The following is a 17,295-nucleotide window of genomic DNA, read 5'->3' as shown; positions in this document are numbered from 1 at the left end:
GCGAAGGAGATAGGCATCGTTTCGGGCCAAAACCCTTCTTCAGACTCAGACTTTTAAGTGGGCTGGTTATAATTGTATACACAACAGAACAGTATTATTTGTACTAATTGAATTTTGTACTGCAGTTTGTTCATCCTGTATATGTAATTTATTATTAAATAATTGTTAATTCAAACAGCCTGTTGGTGTGAGATATGAGTACAGTATTTGGAGTGGTTCTGTTTGTCAGAGTTGAAACATTTCAGCCTTGGGATATTACTCCTGGAGTTTTCTGGGCAGAGCCATTGACCATCTTCAGCTCAATCACATTTCTTCCATTATAAAGTCATGCAGCAATACAGCACAGAAACAGGCCATTCAGCCCATCTGGTCCATGCCAACCAAGTTGGTATTTTATGCTAGTCCCATTTGCTTGCATTTGGCCCATATCCCTCTTAAACTGTATATTTATATCTGTCCAAATATTTTTGAGTCGTAATTATATCTGTTTCTCTACCTACCTCTGGCAGCTTATTCCACATATGGACTCCTCTTTGAGTGAAAAAGTTGCCTGGGATGTCTCTCTTAAATCTCTCTCCTCTTGCCTTAAGCCTATGCCCTCTAGTCTTATATTCCTCTACCCTGGGGTAGACTGAACGATCATTTTATCCATGTCCTTCATGATCTGGTACACTGCAAATAAAGTCTCCTGTGCTACAATGGAAAAAATCTTGATGCAATTTCTCCTTAAGGTCAGTTACCATCCTGGTTAATCTCTTTTCCAACATAATGACATCCCACTTTTAGCCCGGCGCCCAGTACTCCAAGTCTGGTCAAAATTAATTATATTCACTGATGTTTGCATAATGGGGTATCAACTCAGATTGTTATCAATTTTTGTACATTTTCTTTCAGAAAATAAAGGAGCAGAGAACAACACTAGAAAACTAATCCAAGGGAAACTGGAAGGCACTATTGAATATATAGTAAGTGCATTCCAAATATATCTAATTATTTACATATCTTAAGTAACATTACAAATCGAGATAAAGTGTGAAATTCTTTTTACAGGCAGGAATAGCGGATACACTCTGCAGCATAGCCCTGAAATTTAACAGTACACCAAATAAACTGGTTCATGTAAACAAACTCTATTCACAAAGTATTATTCCTGGGCAGGTATGTAAAAACCCCCCTGTAATCTTATGTATTCAAAAAAAAAAGAACTGCTGACAGAATATTGCAGGTTTGTTACCATCTAACAATAAAAAAGTTCATATTTCCTCTGAGATATTTTGAGTATTTTGTGTAATAGCACAGAGAGCATACTAGAGCCAACTAGGTTCTGATACCTGTTTTTTCTAATAGTAATTCCAAAATGTAATTTCTAATATATAAGGTTGCAAGATGATTAGAATTTAAATTTAATTGCAGAATAAATTCAATTGCAGAAGTTAAAAAAAATGTTCATGTCAACTAAGTTCTGATACCCATTTTTTCTAATAGTAACTCCAAAATGTAATCTATAATATATAAGGTTGCAAGTTGATTAGAATTTAAATTTAAACAAATTCAATTGGAGAAATTTAAAAAATGGTAGGTAGACACAAAATGCTGGAGTAACTCAGCAGGACAGGCAATATATCTGGAGAGAAGGAATGGGTGAGGTTTCGGGTTGACACCCTTATTCCGACTGACCCGAAACGTCACCCATTCCTTCTCTCCAGAGATGCTGCCTGTCCCGCTGAGTTACTCCAGCATTGTGTGTCTACCTTTGATTTAAACCAGCATATGCAGTTCTTTCCTGCGAAGTTTTAAAAAATGATGAATTATGAGGCTATGTATACACAGATACAATTTTATTAATTTATAATTTATGAAGGGAGTAGTTACAGTAAAAACTACCCTTTCAAGAACATGGGACGTGGGTGGTTGACAAAAAAGTATCTAGAAGTTGAATAGGGGACATAACATTAGCACCAATCCTTACATTGAGGATAAATAGTGAGTTGGCTGGGGTGACCCAATGGAAATTCCAAAATGGAAACAAGTCTGTGCAATTCTAATCTTGGAAGAATCTTCATCCAAAATATACTCAAAAGGCCATAAAATGCTGGAGTGACTTAGCGGGTCAGGCAGTATCTCTAGAGAATATGGATAGGTAACGTTTCGGTTGGATCGGGATCTCTGGATCCTTCTTTAGACTGATTGGGGGGGAAGAGAACTGGGAGAGAGGAGAGGCAGGACAAAGCATTGTAGATAATAGGTGGGCACTGATGAGGGAGGGTTCGATAGGCAGATGGTTGGGACAAAGGCCAGATATTAAAACAGGTGTGAGACAGACTGATTGAAAAGTTGCAAATTGTGAAGCCAGTGGAAGGAATGAAGGAGAGGGGGGTGGGGAGGAAATGGGTGCAAGTCCAGGTGGGGCACGGGGGGAGGGGGGGGGGGGGGATGGGTGCCAGTTGGGGCACGGGGGGTGGGGGAAATGGGCGCAAGCCCAGGTGTGGCACAGGGGGTGGGGTTGGGGGGGGGAGAAATAAAGGGAAAATACACTCTTTGGCTTCTGCCCGAGATTCCCATTATCATGTGTATAACGGCTGAAATCATTTTAATGCAGCAAAGGTTATGAATGGCTGATAGAGTAAATTGAAACAATCTCTGCGGGTACATTTCTCATTTGCCAGGAGTGGAAAATGTGACTAAGATAGTGCAGTTACATGTACATCAGATCAGCAAGAAAGCAATGTTTTGCATAAATGAACAAACTCTGAATTTTTCCCCACAGCGATTGTGCATTCCTTATCCAGCCCGTGCAGAGAGTGAAGACAGTCCTTTATCCTCGAGTCCAAACCAGTCTCCAAGTGTGTCTTCATCAGATGCTGAATATGACAAACTCCTGGTACGTTGTGCCAAGACCAGTATGCCATCGCGACATCCTATTAACTTCCCACATCCTCCATTCCACACCTGGCTTTAACCCAGGCCTCTAAAAATAATCATTTTAGGCTTCTTAGTGATTGCAGTTAAAAAGACGCCTTGTAAACGTTAAACTTGGACAGTGGAAAATAATATTTAGCTATCATAAGCATTGTGTAAGGAGTGGAGAAACAGAAAACATAACAATGCTACTTAAGAAGTACTAAATTAATTTAAAGTAAGAAAATGGATGGACAATTACTAGTCCAAGAATCACACCAAGAAAACTAATGGCATTAATGATATTGTGCCCAAATTATTACAAGGTTAATTAAATAATTAAAGGTTAATTAAAAAGTTGATTATTATTGATTAAAACATGATGTTAATAAACAATAGGTGCAGGAGTAGGCCATTCGGCCCTTCGAACCAATACAGCCATTCAATGTGATCATGGCTGATCATCCACAATCAGTACCCTGTTCATGCCTTCTCCCCATATCCCTTGACTCCGCTATCTTTAAGAGCTCTGGCTAGCTCTCTCTTGAAAGCATCCAGAGAGCCAGCCTCCACTGCCCTCTGAGGCAGAGAATTCCACAGACTCACAACTCTCTGTGTGAAAAAGTATTTCCTCATCTCTGTTCTAAATGGCATTCTAAACTGTGGCCCCTGGTTCTGGAACCCCCAACATTGGGAACATGTTTCCTTCCTCTAGCGTACCCAAACCTTTAATAATCTTATATGTTTCAATAAGATTCCCTCACATTCTTCTAAATTCCAGAGTGTACAAGCCCAGCCACTTCATTCTATCAACATATGGCAGTCCAATAAGATTTGCAGTAGTAAATATATAGTTCCAATAATGCTATCTCCAGAAAAGCTGCAGAATCATAAACATTACAGACAAATCTGTCATGCACAGTGAAACATGCATTATCGTGATATAGACAAAAATGATTTAAAATCATAATTGGAGATTGTTACAGTAGACACCAGAAATTTGTCTCATCAAGTGTGTGCCATCTTTCTTTCCTGTATAGAGGAAATATTCATGGACATGTTTGATAAAGTGAAGCCACAAACAAAATGTGAGAATCCGAGCAAAGAATGGTCAGGAGATTAGCAAACAGGCACGCAAAGCTTTTTTTTTTTTTTTTTACAAACTTTTAGTGACCCGAACTATGAGCTTTGGCCCTTCAACCAGAAATCTTAATTAAAATCCTCCAGCTAAGCCGTCTGCAATTGAAATAAAAAACCTGAACAGCTGTGTGCTACATTTATATTTGCTTGTACTATGCATCCAGGAAAACAATGTATTTTTATGCTACCTTTCATGACAGCTGTTAATAAAGTTCAATGTTTACAGGTTGAATTTAGAAAGCACAGCTGCTCATTTACTACAGTAAGATCCAAAGATCCACAATGTGAAAATTACAAAAGAATCCATTTTTTAAATTGAGGGTTAAATATTGGCCAGGGCATGAAATGAGAGGAAGATGACTAGTATTGACATTATATCACTTCAGAAACAGGATAAAATGTGTATAACGAGCAGCTTTCAGAGCATTTGCTGTTTTCCTTGAAATTTACAGGTAAAACTGTTCATCCAAAACATCATTTATATAAAGACATGATGGTAATATTCTTGTGCAGACAGGTCTAGGTGTTCATAGCATAAATGCATATCTTCTCATTGAAAATAAAACGCAATTCATTATGTTAGCAGTCATGATTACAATGTAATCTTGACAGACTGGCCATTTTAGCATAGAATTCTGCTTCAAGGCAAGATGTAAAGATGAAAAAGGCCCAGGCTATTGACTTTCACAGTGATTTTCATGTAGGAAATTGATATACGTTTGCGTACCACCTTTCGTGACCCACCTCCTGGTTAGTCTGTGCTGAAATGTAGAAAGCATGGGTGCCAATTTTCTCACTTTGAGATCTGAAATAAAATATCTCATGTCTGTCGGCACTATGAGCAAATCTGGGCCCCATAATCTGAGGAAGGATGTGCTGGCTCTGGAGAAGGTCCAGAGGAGGTTTACAAGAATGATTCCAGGAATGAGTGGGTCAGCATATGACTAGCATTTGAAAGCACTGGGCCCCTACTCGCTGGAATTTAGAAGGTTGAGGGGGGACCTCATTCAAACTTACAGAATAATGAAAGGCCACTTCATTATTCTGTAAGTTTCAATGAGGTCCCCCCTCAACCTTCTAAATTCCAGCGAGTAGGGGCCCAGTACTGGTGGGAGAGTCTAGGACCAGAGGGGCCCAGTACTGGTGGGAGAGTCTAGGACCAGAGTTCATAGCCTCAGAATTGAAGGGCGCTCTTTTTGAAAGGTGAGGAGGAACTTCTTTAGTCAGAATATTTTAATCTGTGGAACTCATTGCCACAGAGGGCTGTGGAGGCCAAGTCAGTGGATATTTTTAAGGCAGAGATAGACAAATTCCTGATTAGAACAGGTGTCAAGGGTTATGTGAAGAAGGTAGGAAAATAGGATTAGGAGACTGAGATCAGGCATACTTGAATGGCAGAGTAGACTCGATGGGCCGAATGGCCTAATTCTACTCCTATAACTTGTGAATGTCCTTGCCAATATGTAGTCCTCCATCAACATAAATAAAACCATTATCACCAAAAGATTTTTTTTTAAGTAAGTTGTGCATTCGTTTGGTAGGAATAATTAAATACCAAAGCCATGGTTTTCAAACAGGTGGGAGAACTAATGGATATGTTACTGCTTCACATACTTCCTAAAGATGTAGAAGGAGACATTGAATCAATGCCGGTGTGTTATTGTGTTGGTAACAATCACTCTAATTTGCAGGATGCTGATTCTGCAGAAATATCCAGTGTACAGTGGTGCAGCTCACAAAACATCATCAGCTCCTCATGTCCAAATAGGGATGAAATACCTATTTCTGAAAGATTCTTGAAAATCTGTTGCAAGTATTTCACAGACAGAAAGGTAAAATCCTTTAATTGCAACAACAGAATTAAGGTTACAAACGTTTAATTTAAATTATACATTATAAAAATATTATCTATCTTCTATCTATTCTTCTATATCTATATTACTAAAACTGTCATCTTATTTGTACATATATACATATATTTGTGCTTGAAACTCCACCAAAACGGTACACGATAGTGCTACAATTTTAGGCCCACCTTACTCACCATTGTCCTGTGATGTGCAGTAGCAAGTTTCATTCAGATTGATGTTATATTTTACAAATTATTGACATTTAAAACTTAAATTAACTTAAAACAGCGCCTGCGCAGTTGGGGGAGGGTTTTTTTGTGCATCACAACGGGGATCTCTGCCGTCACAACGGGAACCCTTCAGTCGCGCCTGCAGAGTTGGGGCCTTTCCCGATTTTCAGATGAGCATTTTTTCCCCCTTTCGTCTGTACTAGCAACGGGGACCCATCGGCTCCATGATTAAGTTTTGTTCAATTTTATAAATGCCTCCACGGGTCTTCTCTTCACTTTATTAACTGGAACTTAATTTCTTGTTCAACGGCACAACTTTGAACGGGACAGTCGTGTCTGCACAGTGCGGGTCCGTCAGCCGCACATGCGCAGTTTGGTGAAATATTGCGTTGGGGGAACAGGACCCAACGAGTCCACACTTGGTCTAGTTGTACATTAAAAATAATAGCTCTTACTGACCTAACAGCCAGAAAAGTTTCAGCAAATTTTACACAATTAATTTTGTATGACTATCGCCCGTGGAACATAGCAATGTACGTCACAGGAACAAAATCCCTTGGCCCACAATGTCTGTGCTGAACATGATGGCAAAATAAATTAATTTCCCCCATTCATTAGGGTTGAAGTCATGGTACGAGGGCATATGGGGCATTTTTCAAATGTTATGCTGTATGCACCAGTTTCAGAATGTGTGCCAGCATAAATTAGTTTACATTATCTGCATTGAAATCCCACCCACCCAGCAGTTTTCAACAGCGGAGTACAGAGTTTAACTCCATATGTGCACATACTGTATATTTAGTTGCCTGAAATGCATAAAAAATAGGAAAATTGCCCAATCCATATTTCTCCGCTATGTATACTCAAGACTTATATCATCATGAGATTGCAGTCTGAGCAAAAATAATAAGTGTGGTCCTCATTCAAAAGCTATGTCTGTATCAAATTGATGTTTATGTAAGTGAGTTTAAATATGAATGAACTATTTTAATGGTCAAATTGTGTAATAATGTTATGATTTCACGGTAATTCTCGTATCTAGCTATTGAAAGTAAATTAATTATATTGTAGATTTGTGTTTTAATATTTTACCAAATTACAAGATTGTTTGTCAGTAATCATTTTTCATTTGGTTGTGCTTTTTAATCTGTCTGCAGGGTGTTGTAACGGGAGTCCTATTTGTCACACCAAAAAAGATCTTTTTTGACCCATACAAATCTCATCCTCTTATCATTGAAAATGGCTGTGAAGATTATTTCTTTGCCTGCAGCACACAATCAATCATTTCAGCAGAGTCACACAAAGATATTTCTCAAATGAAGCTTTATACGTCTTCTCCCTTGTGAGTATGTAAGAGCAATCCACTTGAACCAGAATGTTTATGTCAAGATTATCTTCATCCATTCATTCATAAGAGCACTGGCAGGACCAGCATTTGTGGAAAAGATGATACAGATGGTGGTAATGTCATGTACCTGTTGCCCTTGTCCATTTGAGTGGTAGACTCTATAAACTTGTCAAGGAAGATTGGCAAGTTGCAACAGTGCATTTTGTCTATGGCACCCGCTGCTGACATTGGAAATTCGCAATTTGAGTCTATGGTGCAGTTAGAATCATCTATCCCATGCCATATTCTTCCACATTTTAAATAGCACTTCTATTCATAAAATAATATTTGCTTGGACTGCTGGGAACGGCAAACTCTGATGCAGTCCTGTGCAATATTTATTATTCATCGACAATGTTCCACATGGTAGGCTGCTCTGGAACGCATGGAATCCAAGGAGAGATAGGTGAATCCATGGAGATTCAAAGATAAGAGAGATCACATGGGATCCAAAGAGAGATAGCTGAATCGATAGAAAATTGGCTTAATGGATGGAAGCAGAGGGTGGAAGGTGGAAGGTTCTCAGACTGGAGGGTTCGGTGCTGGGCCCGTTACTGTTTGTCATCTATATCAATAGTTTGGATGAGAACATACATGGCAAGATTAGCAAGTTTGCTGATGATACAAAAGTGGGTTGTTTTGCATAGTGATAGAACTATAAACAATTGCTTTTGTTATCTAATTAAAACACACTGCTGGTTTAATTCGAATGTTTCATATCAACACTCGTAGCTTTAATGTCAAATCCATCCTAGGCCATAAAATGAATAAACTGGCTTCAAAGTGATGATCAAGTTATTATTTTTTAACTTTTTAATACTTCTTCCAAATGCTTAATTTACTGAATCCAATTCCTCAGCATTTTCACAATGGAAGAGGCTAGTCAACAGACCTGCATCGAAGAAGTTACTACAATGCTAAGATAATTGAACAGGCAACATGCAAACGCAGGTTCAGTTTACTCTGACCTCTGTGAAGGTTTTCAGTCACCACAATCATGTTTAAATGTTTACACTTGTTCAAAATAAAGTTCAAATTGCAATCAACAATCCATTTATCACATCAAATGCAATAAATAATATAAAAGTCTTCAAATTGTGCTTTGCAATTTCATTAAAAAAATGTTAAACCAACCACTCCCATAACACAAACACCACAGAGTAAAGGGCCTGTCCCACTGTACGAAGTAATTCAAGAGCTCTCCAGAGCTAAAAAAAAAAATCAAACTCGTGGTAAGCACGTAGAATGTACGTGGCGGGTACATCGGAGCTCGGGACGTCTCTTAGCGGCTCGTAACGCTAACGGTAGGTACTCGGGATACGCGGTAAGCTCGTGAAGACTCGTGAAGATTTTTCAACATGTTGAAAATTCAACATTTAAAATCAACATGTTGAAAAATGTCCACGAGAGCCCCGAGTACCTACGAGTGGCTATTACCGTAATTCTCCGAGTTCGAATCAGGGGAAACTCGGGAGAACTCTTGAATTAGCTCGTACAGTGGGACAGGCCCTTAACAGCAGATAAAAACTGGAAGAGTATTGCTGAATTAGAGCGAATGGACCCATCTAATATCCAGTTGTCTTTCCCCAAATGAATACAGAGAAGAAAAATAAACCACAGAAAAAGAAACTGAACCAGAGAGAGAAGGCCTGAAATCTTGGAACAAAGAAAGAGGGAAGGAAGTAGTAACCCAAAATTGAGCGGTCTGGCAAATTGTGGTGGTTAGGCAAACCTGGGTTATGGTTAAACTAAACCAAAAAGAAAATGTAGACCTTTGAGCAAAGGTGGAAGTGGAGTGAGTGGCATAATTAGAAATTAAATCAAAAAAGCAAACCTGTTATAAAGGCAGTCATTATGTTGTTGCCAAAGTCCAACTTCGATAGCCATTACTCCTCGGGGATAGTTTTATAGGGTATATTTTACGCACTCATGACACACTTAAGATAGTAAAAACGGATCTTCCAAACATTGTTTCTTGATTAATTGGTCTTTTATTGAAGAAGTACACAGCAAATAAATAATCCGTCACTTTCCGTTCTTAATCGCTGTTCCATTCATGTCATATAAATCATATGAAAATTTCTTCTTATAAAAGTATGTCGCCTCATTAACTTTGTGTATCGTGATCATGTCATGTGTGTGAATGTGAATGGTAAAAAACTGTATTCTCACCATCCTTCCGAGACCTTATTGACTCCTAATATCTCCCCTAGAAATAGACACACCCCTTCTATGTATCAAATCCCACCTACAAAATACAGACCGATACCCTTAGCCAGGGTAGGGGAATCATAAACAAGAGGACATGTGTTTTCGGGTGAGAGGAGCAAGATTTAATACTAACCTGAGGGGCACCATTTTCACTCAGAGAGTAGTTGGTATATGGAATGAGGTACTTGAGGCAGATACTATAACAGCATTTCAAAAACACTTGGACAGGTACATGGATAGGAAAGGTTTAGAGGGCTAAACAAGGGCAAATTGGACTAGCCTAGGTTAGGTCTCTCGCTCGGATTGGACAAGTTGGGCTGAAGGGCCCTTTTCCATGATACACGACTATGATTAAACTAAGAAAGTTAGGTAGAGTTGGAATAAAAGAGATGAAAAGATAATGATTGAAGACTGTTTTGTCATTAAATTTCCTTCTAATTCTCAATTGTTGCATGTTAAATACCTTAACATTGCTTTTTGCCTGCATAGAATATAAGGATTATTTTTCTCTCTCTCATTTGTAGAAGAAAAGTTCCTATCCAAAGTAAAGTACAAACAGAAAGAGAAACTGTAAACGCCGGCCATAAGAACAGTCGACCAGCTCGGATCAAAGGCAGAGGACTGTGTGCAGAGTTCAAAGAAACCAATTCATATCCTGCTGATCAGGAACCTACAACGTTGACAAAACTTACACCCATTCCGTACTCCTATCTGGATTCTTCATGTCCGGTTAATGTGAAATCATCCAATTATATTATGGAATTACAAGAGAATGTAACGTGTTTGAGCCTGAAAGAAAATTATGAACTTGAGAATGAAGAAACATTTCCCTTCTCAATCAGAGTAAAACACAGAGGGGAAAATGTACTGTCAGAGAACCAAGAGCGTTACTGTTCTGAAAAATGTACAAGAGAAAGAATATTGGAACCAGAGACAAATTATGATGGCAATCAGTACTCTTTATCCCATATATTGACAGAGCATCAGTTGTACAAGAAAAACAAGGTAGAGACACCCTGTGATTCCCGCAACGACACAGATGATAAAACAACATCATTTTGTGAGATAAATCTATCAGATCAAGGATGTAAATATCCGTGGTCTCCGATGGTGGAGAACACAAGAGAGAAAATAATTTCTGCTGAGTTGTCACGTTTGAAGGCTGAAGAAGTTTGCTGTAACATAAACAAAGCCAAAGATGATCAGTGTGGATTATGTAGTAAACAAGATAATAAAGAAAATCATACATTACCCACGTTTATGAAGAAACGTGAATGCGATCAAGGTAGGAGATAATTGCTCCTATATTCAGCAACTGTGCCACCTTCAATTTTTTCTCCCAGATTTGTTTACTTATGAAATCATTACAAACATGTTTCCAATCTGAGAGAAGGCCCTGCACCTAGCTCCCAGAAATTCTCCCATCAATGTTGCCTGTTTTCCTGCTGTATGACTGTGACTGTGATTGAAAGATACAGCATGAAAGGCCCTTCAGTCCACAGAGTCCAAGCTAATCATCGTTCACTCATTCACGCTAGTTCCCACTTTTGCATCAACTCCCTACACATTAGCGACAATTTACAGGGGCTAATTAACCTACAAACCTGCGCATCTTTTGGATGTGGGAGGAAACCCGAGCACTGGCAGGAAACCCACACGATCACAGGGAGGATGTGTAAACTCCACAGAGACAGCACCCAAGGTTAGGATCGAGCCCAGGTCTCTGGTGCAGCGAGGCAGCAGCTCGACAAAATGGTGAATTCTCCCTGAACGCAATGGTCCTGCTTTATCTTATTGATTTTCTAGTTGCAAAATAAAATTCTGTATCGGTTTTAAATAATTCTCCCTTGAAGGTGTTGGGCCAAATCAGGTTTGCTCCGACTAAAAGATACTGCTATCATTGAACTGCCCCACAAACATGAGACGCAGGCACATAAGTCACTCTGCTCCATCCCTCAATTCCCTGCCTTCTGAAATTTCCCTACATTATGCTGAGGAGTCCATCTCTCTGAACCTACAGCAGACATATCCAGCAGTGCACTGGAGACTCTGTTCATTTCATTGAGGTTTACAACCTGGAGATTAGTGGGGAAAGGGCGCATTCACTTTTATTTAAAAAAAATAAAAATATTTGTATTAACTTTGTGTTTAATTTATTGTTAATTTAATTTTTAATTTTAAAGTGTAATTAATTGCTATGTTTTTAATACTTTTTAAACTCTTCAGTCAGTTACTATAGAAACAAGGAACAGCATATGCTGGTTTACCAAAAATAGACAAAGTGTTGGATTAACTCAGCAGGCCAGGTAGCTTCTTTGGTGAACTTGTGGATAGGTGAAGTAGGGCCATCATTGAAGTGATGGACCGAATGGCCGCCACTGGTGTCATGTTTTCTATTAATCTGTTTTATTCTTTGTGGGTTTTTTTGTTTTCATAGTATATTTCATACAGAAAGGAACAATCTCTTGCTAGTTCAGTGACCTAGTTCATATAGCCTCTTTGTTTAAATGTTCATTCGCCATGTGAATCTCCCTTTGCTAAGAAAAGGCATTTCTCCAGCAGGTATGAATGCACAATGACAGAAAGCGAGCAACCCGGCTAAATTTTACCTTTCTTCAGCGAGGGCTGCTGAGAGCAATTGTTAACATGTGACCTTCCGCCTGGCCTGAAGCCAGGCAAGCAATTAGGCGCAGGAGCTTTCACGTCTCTGATATGATGCTAATTGTTTTGACTTCTAAACCAGCTGTGGAAAAGAAACTTTCCCAACGTTACTGTCCTTCCTCCTTCCTACAGATCATAGATTCATAAAGTCATGCAGCATTGAAACAGGTCTTCCAGCCCAACTTAGCATTGTCAACTAATACTCCCCATTAACATTAGTCCCACCTGCCTGCATTTGGCCCATATCCCCCTAACTCTATCCTATTCATGTACTTGTCCAAGTGTCCCTTAAATGTGATGATAGTACATGCCTGAACTACCTCCTCCAGCAGTTCATTCCATATACCCACCACCCTTTATATAAAAAACGGTACCCCTCAGATTCCTATTAAACTTTTCCTCCCCCTCACCTTAAACCTATGTCCTCTGGTTCTTGATTCCCCTACTCAGGATAAATGATTCTGTCTATTCCTCTCATAATCATATACACTGTTGTATTAGTATTTATTTAGTCACAACTATTCTACATCCCTGCTCTTTATTTGTTGAATAATTCATCTTGTCACATCCGGAATATGGCTGTTCCACATCAGCCCCCTTTACGTGCTGTAAGTGAAAATGAGTCATGGTGACTATATAAGTCTCCTACATAATTACATTCATAAAAAAATCCCAGACTTGGTCAATCAGCAAGTCGTTCCCAGCTTGAACATGTTGTGACTGATCATCTACACGTGTATTTCCACTGGGCATAATGGAACAAGAATGTTGCTCACAGGGGCACTGCCTACCTTTGTGACTATCCTCATCTGCAATCATCTGACTCAACGCTGACCAAAGATCAAACCAGGATCTTTCCTGTTCTTTCATCGATGAAACCAGTTTGATCTGACATTGGAAACTTATCACCACCAGGAATGAAATAAACATGATAGCTGGCTTAACAATATTTCAGAACATCAGATAACACAGTTACTACAAGACATTTTAGCTTTCTAGAATTTCTGATCCAATCTCACTGTTTTATAATCAGCTAAAACTCTTAATAAGTAACCATATGCAAAGGGATGTACAAATAAAAGGATTTTATCGCAAAATAATAATTATAAATACAAACAAATATACTCAACTGAATTTCTGGACACAATTTATTCCATTTGCATTAATTACACAAGAACAATTCAACATTAGAACCTGTTTTAACGATATAGTACAGTAAGTGGACAGCTGAATTATAAATGCAGTCAAATGAAATCATTGCAAATTGATCATCCTTCAAAAAGCATGTGGGCAAAATGTCAACTCTGAAAATGGGAAACCAGCTGTGGACTGAAACTGGTGACGACTGAGGTATACTCATTCAGGCTGGATAAAGTAGTTCGGAACATGTTCCAGTTCATTGGCTCAAGGCAGTGCTTCATTCGATCACTGCTCCATTTTGCTCCCCGTTGGTGCCTCTCCGGATAAACAACAATGACGAGACAGAGTTCAGGAAATATATCAGAAACCTGGTGTTACAGTGTCAAAACAGCAACCCAGCCCTTTAGGTATGCAAGATGAACAGGTTGGTTGTTGACCTAAGGGAGATGGTCAATAGCTTCAAGTACCCAGGTATCATGTCACCAGCAACCCAACCTGGTCTCTTAATACTGATGTAGTGATCAAGAAAGAACATCAGTTGTATTTATTTTCTTTGATGTCTGAGAAGATGGGACATGTCCCCAAGGATTCTCTTGAACATCTATAGGTGTGCTATAGAAAGTATTCTGACAGGATGCATCTTGGCCTGTTGTGGCAAGTGCTCTGATCTTGATCACCTGAACCTGCAGCGAGCACAGCCCAGTCCATCACACGTATGTCGTACGTCACTTCCTTCCATCCAGTCCATCTTCATGCGATGCATCGGGAAGGCTGGAAGAATTGCCAAGGATGCCTGCCACCCTGGCCACATTCCCTTTTCTCTATTTGACCTTCAGGCAGATGTTAAACCCCATTAAACCCCAAACATCCAGACTCAAGAACAACTTGATCCCCACTGCTATCAGATTCCTGAACCAACCCCTCTTTCACAACCCATTCGTGAGGTACTGGCTCGTATTCTTACACTTTACCTCATTCACTTATTGCACTTTAGTCTTTTATTTTGCACTACTTCAGCTTTGCAAAAACAAGCAATCCAGGTTGCACTATCTGATCTGATGCACAAATATTTGCATCGGTTTACTGTTTTGCATTTGTCATTGTATTTATTGTATGTTTGGTACTCTATGAGCTTCATGCAAATAATGTCATGACAATAAACTAATCTGAATCTGAATCTTAAACATAGTACTAACTAAATAATTCTCTTTTTTTTTTTAAATTGCAGACCTGTATCGTTCTAAAGATGAAGACAAACTTAGATTGATGTTTTTATGCCTGAAGGTTAAACTTCCTGTGAAAAGGATGCACATGCTTAAGTTAGGAGTCGCTGCATCTCTGGATATGAACAAATCTGAGGAATACTGGTTTGCAATGTCCCAAGAAAAGTAAGTTCATTAACGGGAATCCTTGTCTCTGATCGTTATCTATGGCACCACAGCACTTGAGGGAGTGCAGCGTAGGTTTACAGGGTTAATTCCCGGGATGGAGGGACTGTCATATGCTGAGAGAATGGAGCAGCTGGGCTTTTACACTCTGGAGTTTACAAGGATGAGAGGGAATCTCATTGAAACATAAGATTGTTGAGGGTTTGGACATGCTAGAGGCAGGAAACATGTTCCCGATGTTGGGGGAGTCCAGAACCAGGGGCCACAGTTTAAGTATAAGGAGTAAGCCATTTAGAACGGAGACGAGGAAACACTTTTTCTCACAGAGAGTGGTGAGTCTGTGGAATTCTCTGCCTCAGAGGGCGGTGGAGGCAGGTTCTCTGGATGCTTTCAAGAGAGAGCTAGATAGGGCTCTTAAAAATAGCGGAGTTAGGGGATATGGGGAGAAGGCATATCGAGCCAGCACTGCCATTCAATGTAATCATGGCTGATCATCCCCAATCAGTACCCCGCTCCTGCCTTCTCCCCTGACTCTGCTATCTTTAAAAGCCCTATCCAGCTCTCTCTTGAAAGTATCCTAAGAACCGGCCTCCACCTCTGGGACAGAGAATTCCACAGACTCACAACTCTCTGTGTGGTCTCTTAATCATAACTTGGGAGTGGGAATGGAGGCTGGGGCAAAGGTAAGAAGAACCAGACAATGTTCTTAGTGCAGGAGTTGGTCCGCATTTCATGCAGTACGTGGGGAATGCACTTGAAGCCCTTGAATGAAAATTAGTTCCACTGAATCCACCGTCAAAAAGGGATGGCAGAAAAATGGGCAGAATGAGGAGAGAACATGTAGTTTCCTCAGTTCATCTTTGCAAGGCAAAGCAGGGAAAATAAATATTGCTTTGACAGACGATAAGCAGAGATAATAGGAGCGAGGAAACAGATTACAAGCTGCAACCTGGTAACCAGAAAATGTTCTTCTTATCAATAATATAATAATTCAAGCGGTTAATGAGTGTGATGGTTATGTGTTTGGTCTTCAAGTTTGTTTTGTAAATTGGGACAGAACTACTTTGGACACGCAAGCCACAAAGAATAAATTACTTGACATCAGCAATTAAAACCTAATCATTAACTTAGGTTACATCAGAGATTATAACTGAGCTTTAACTATGTACGTAGACTGGCCTATACTGGCACAATGGTCACTCTAAACCTGTTCTATCCAAGAATACTTTGTTCATTGCCGCAGTTTAAAGATTGACTATTCAAGGTCAACAGAACTTGCTATGATATACAACCCTCAATTTAAAAGGAAAATCCTAAAAAAATATATCATGGGTTGGCAAATGAGGAACAGACCCTCCCAAAAGAAAAAGGGGGGAGCGATAGAACAGAAAATATGAGAAATAAGGAAGGCTTAGGAAAGGAGTCCGAGGAAAGGTCCCGACCCAAAATGTCTCCTATTCCTTTTCTCTAGAGATGCTGCTGAGTTACTCCAGCATTTTGTGTAAACCAGCATCTGCAGTTCCTTCCTGCACATTTAGGAAAGTAAATGTTCACTTGGTGAGCAGCATGATGGCACGGCTGGAAGAGTTGCTGCCTCACAGAAACCTCAGTTCGATCCTGACCTCAGGTGCTGCCTGTGCAGAGTTTGCATGTTCTCCATGCGACTGCAAGGGTTTAATCTGGGTGCAGTTTCCTCCAACATCACAAAGGCATGCAGAAAATAGGTGCAGGAGGAGGCCATTCGGCCCTTCGAACACAGCACCTAGTGTGTCAGGAGTGAGAAATTGGGAATAATATAGAACTAGTGTGAACAGGTGATTGAGGGTCAGCATGGACTTGGGATGGGGGTGGGGGAAGAAGGAATGTTGGAGTTACTTCAAATTAGGGAAATCTATATTCATACGGTATAGATGAGATCAGTTTAGCTTGGCATCCTGTTCGACACAAACATTGTGGGCCGAATGGCCTATTCCTGTGCTTTACTGTTCTATGTTCTTTGTTCTAAAAACGGTGAAAAAAAACTCCATACATTCTCAGTGTCTTTACCTTAAATGGTGTCAATACTCAGTCGTGTTCACATCCATTTTTAAAGAAAGCACTATTGCCACACATGCGGCTGCCTGTGGTGATATTCCTTCCCTTCACTTCCCTTGTTTGAGGGGTGTCCCCAACAGACACTGCCCCTTAACATCCAGCAGAAGAAGGACCATAGACTGGACAACACTCACCGGCACATGGGCAGCTTGTCCTGAAGTAAACCTCCAATTGTTGACTCCAACACAAAGGGTCTATCGCATGAATTGGAATCTGCCTTTCATTCCACATTACTTAATCAAGCTTTGAATGCAAAGAAAATCTCTTACCATAAACATTCAGCATTTTTGTCTTCT

At 39.8% G+C, this 17,295-nt stretch overlaps 1 protein-coding gene across 1 annotated transcript in view; it reads left to right on the top strand.

Annotated features, from left to right (window-relative positions):
* LOC116988327 (nuclear receptor coactivator 7-like) overlaps nucleotides 1-17,295 on the top strand; it is a 43,428-nt gene that overhangs the window by 14,104 nt on the left and 12,029 nt on the right. The window contains exons 4-10 of the mRNA XM_033044922.1: nucleotides 895-965; nucleotides 1,051-1,158; nucleotides 2,768-2,881; nucleotides 5,730-5,870; nucleotides 7,276-7,460; nucleotides 10,241-11,001; nucleotides 14,746-14,905. Of these exons, the coding sequence (XP_032900813.1) occupies nucleotides 895-965; nucleotides 1,051-1,158; nucleotides 2,768-2,881; nucleotides 5,730-5,870; nucleotides 7,276-7,460; nucleotides 10,241-11,001; nucleotides 14,746-14,905 (1,540 nt within the window). The remainder of the gene's footprint in view (nucleotides 1-894; nucleotides 966-1,050; nucleotides 1,159-2,767; nucleotides 2,882-5,729; nucleotides 5,871-7,275; nucleotides 7,461-10,240; nucleotides 11,002-14,745; nucleotides 14,906-17,295) is intronic.

This window comes from Amblyraja radiata, chromosome 27 (genome assembly GCF_010909765.2).
Source record: "Amblyraja radiata isolate CabotCenter1 chromosome 27, sAmbRad1.1.pri, whole genome shotgun sequence".
In the NCBI taxonomy this organism is placed as follows: Eukaryota; Metazoa; Chordata; class Chondrichthyes; order Rajiformes; family Rajidae; genus Amblyraja; species Amblyraja radiata.
The sequence above is the reverse complement of the archived record's forward strand: the minus strand, read 5'-3'. Positions and strand labels throughout refer to the sequence as shown.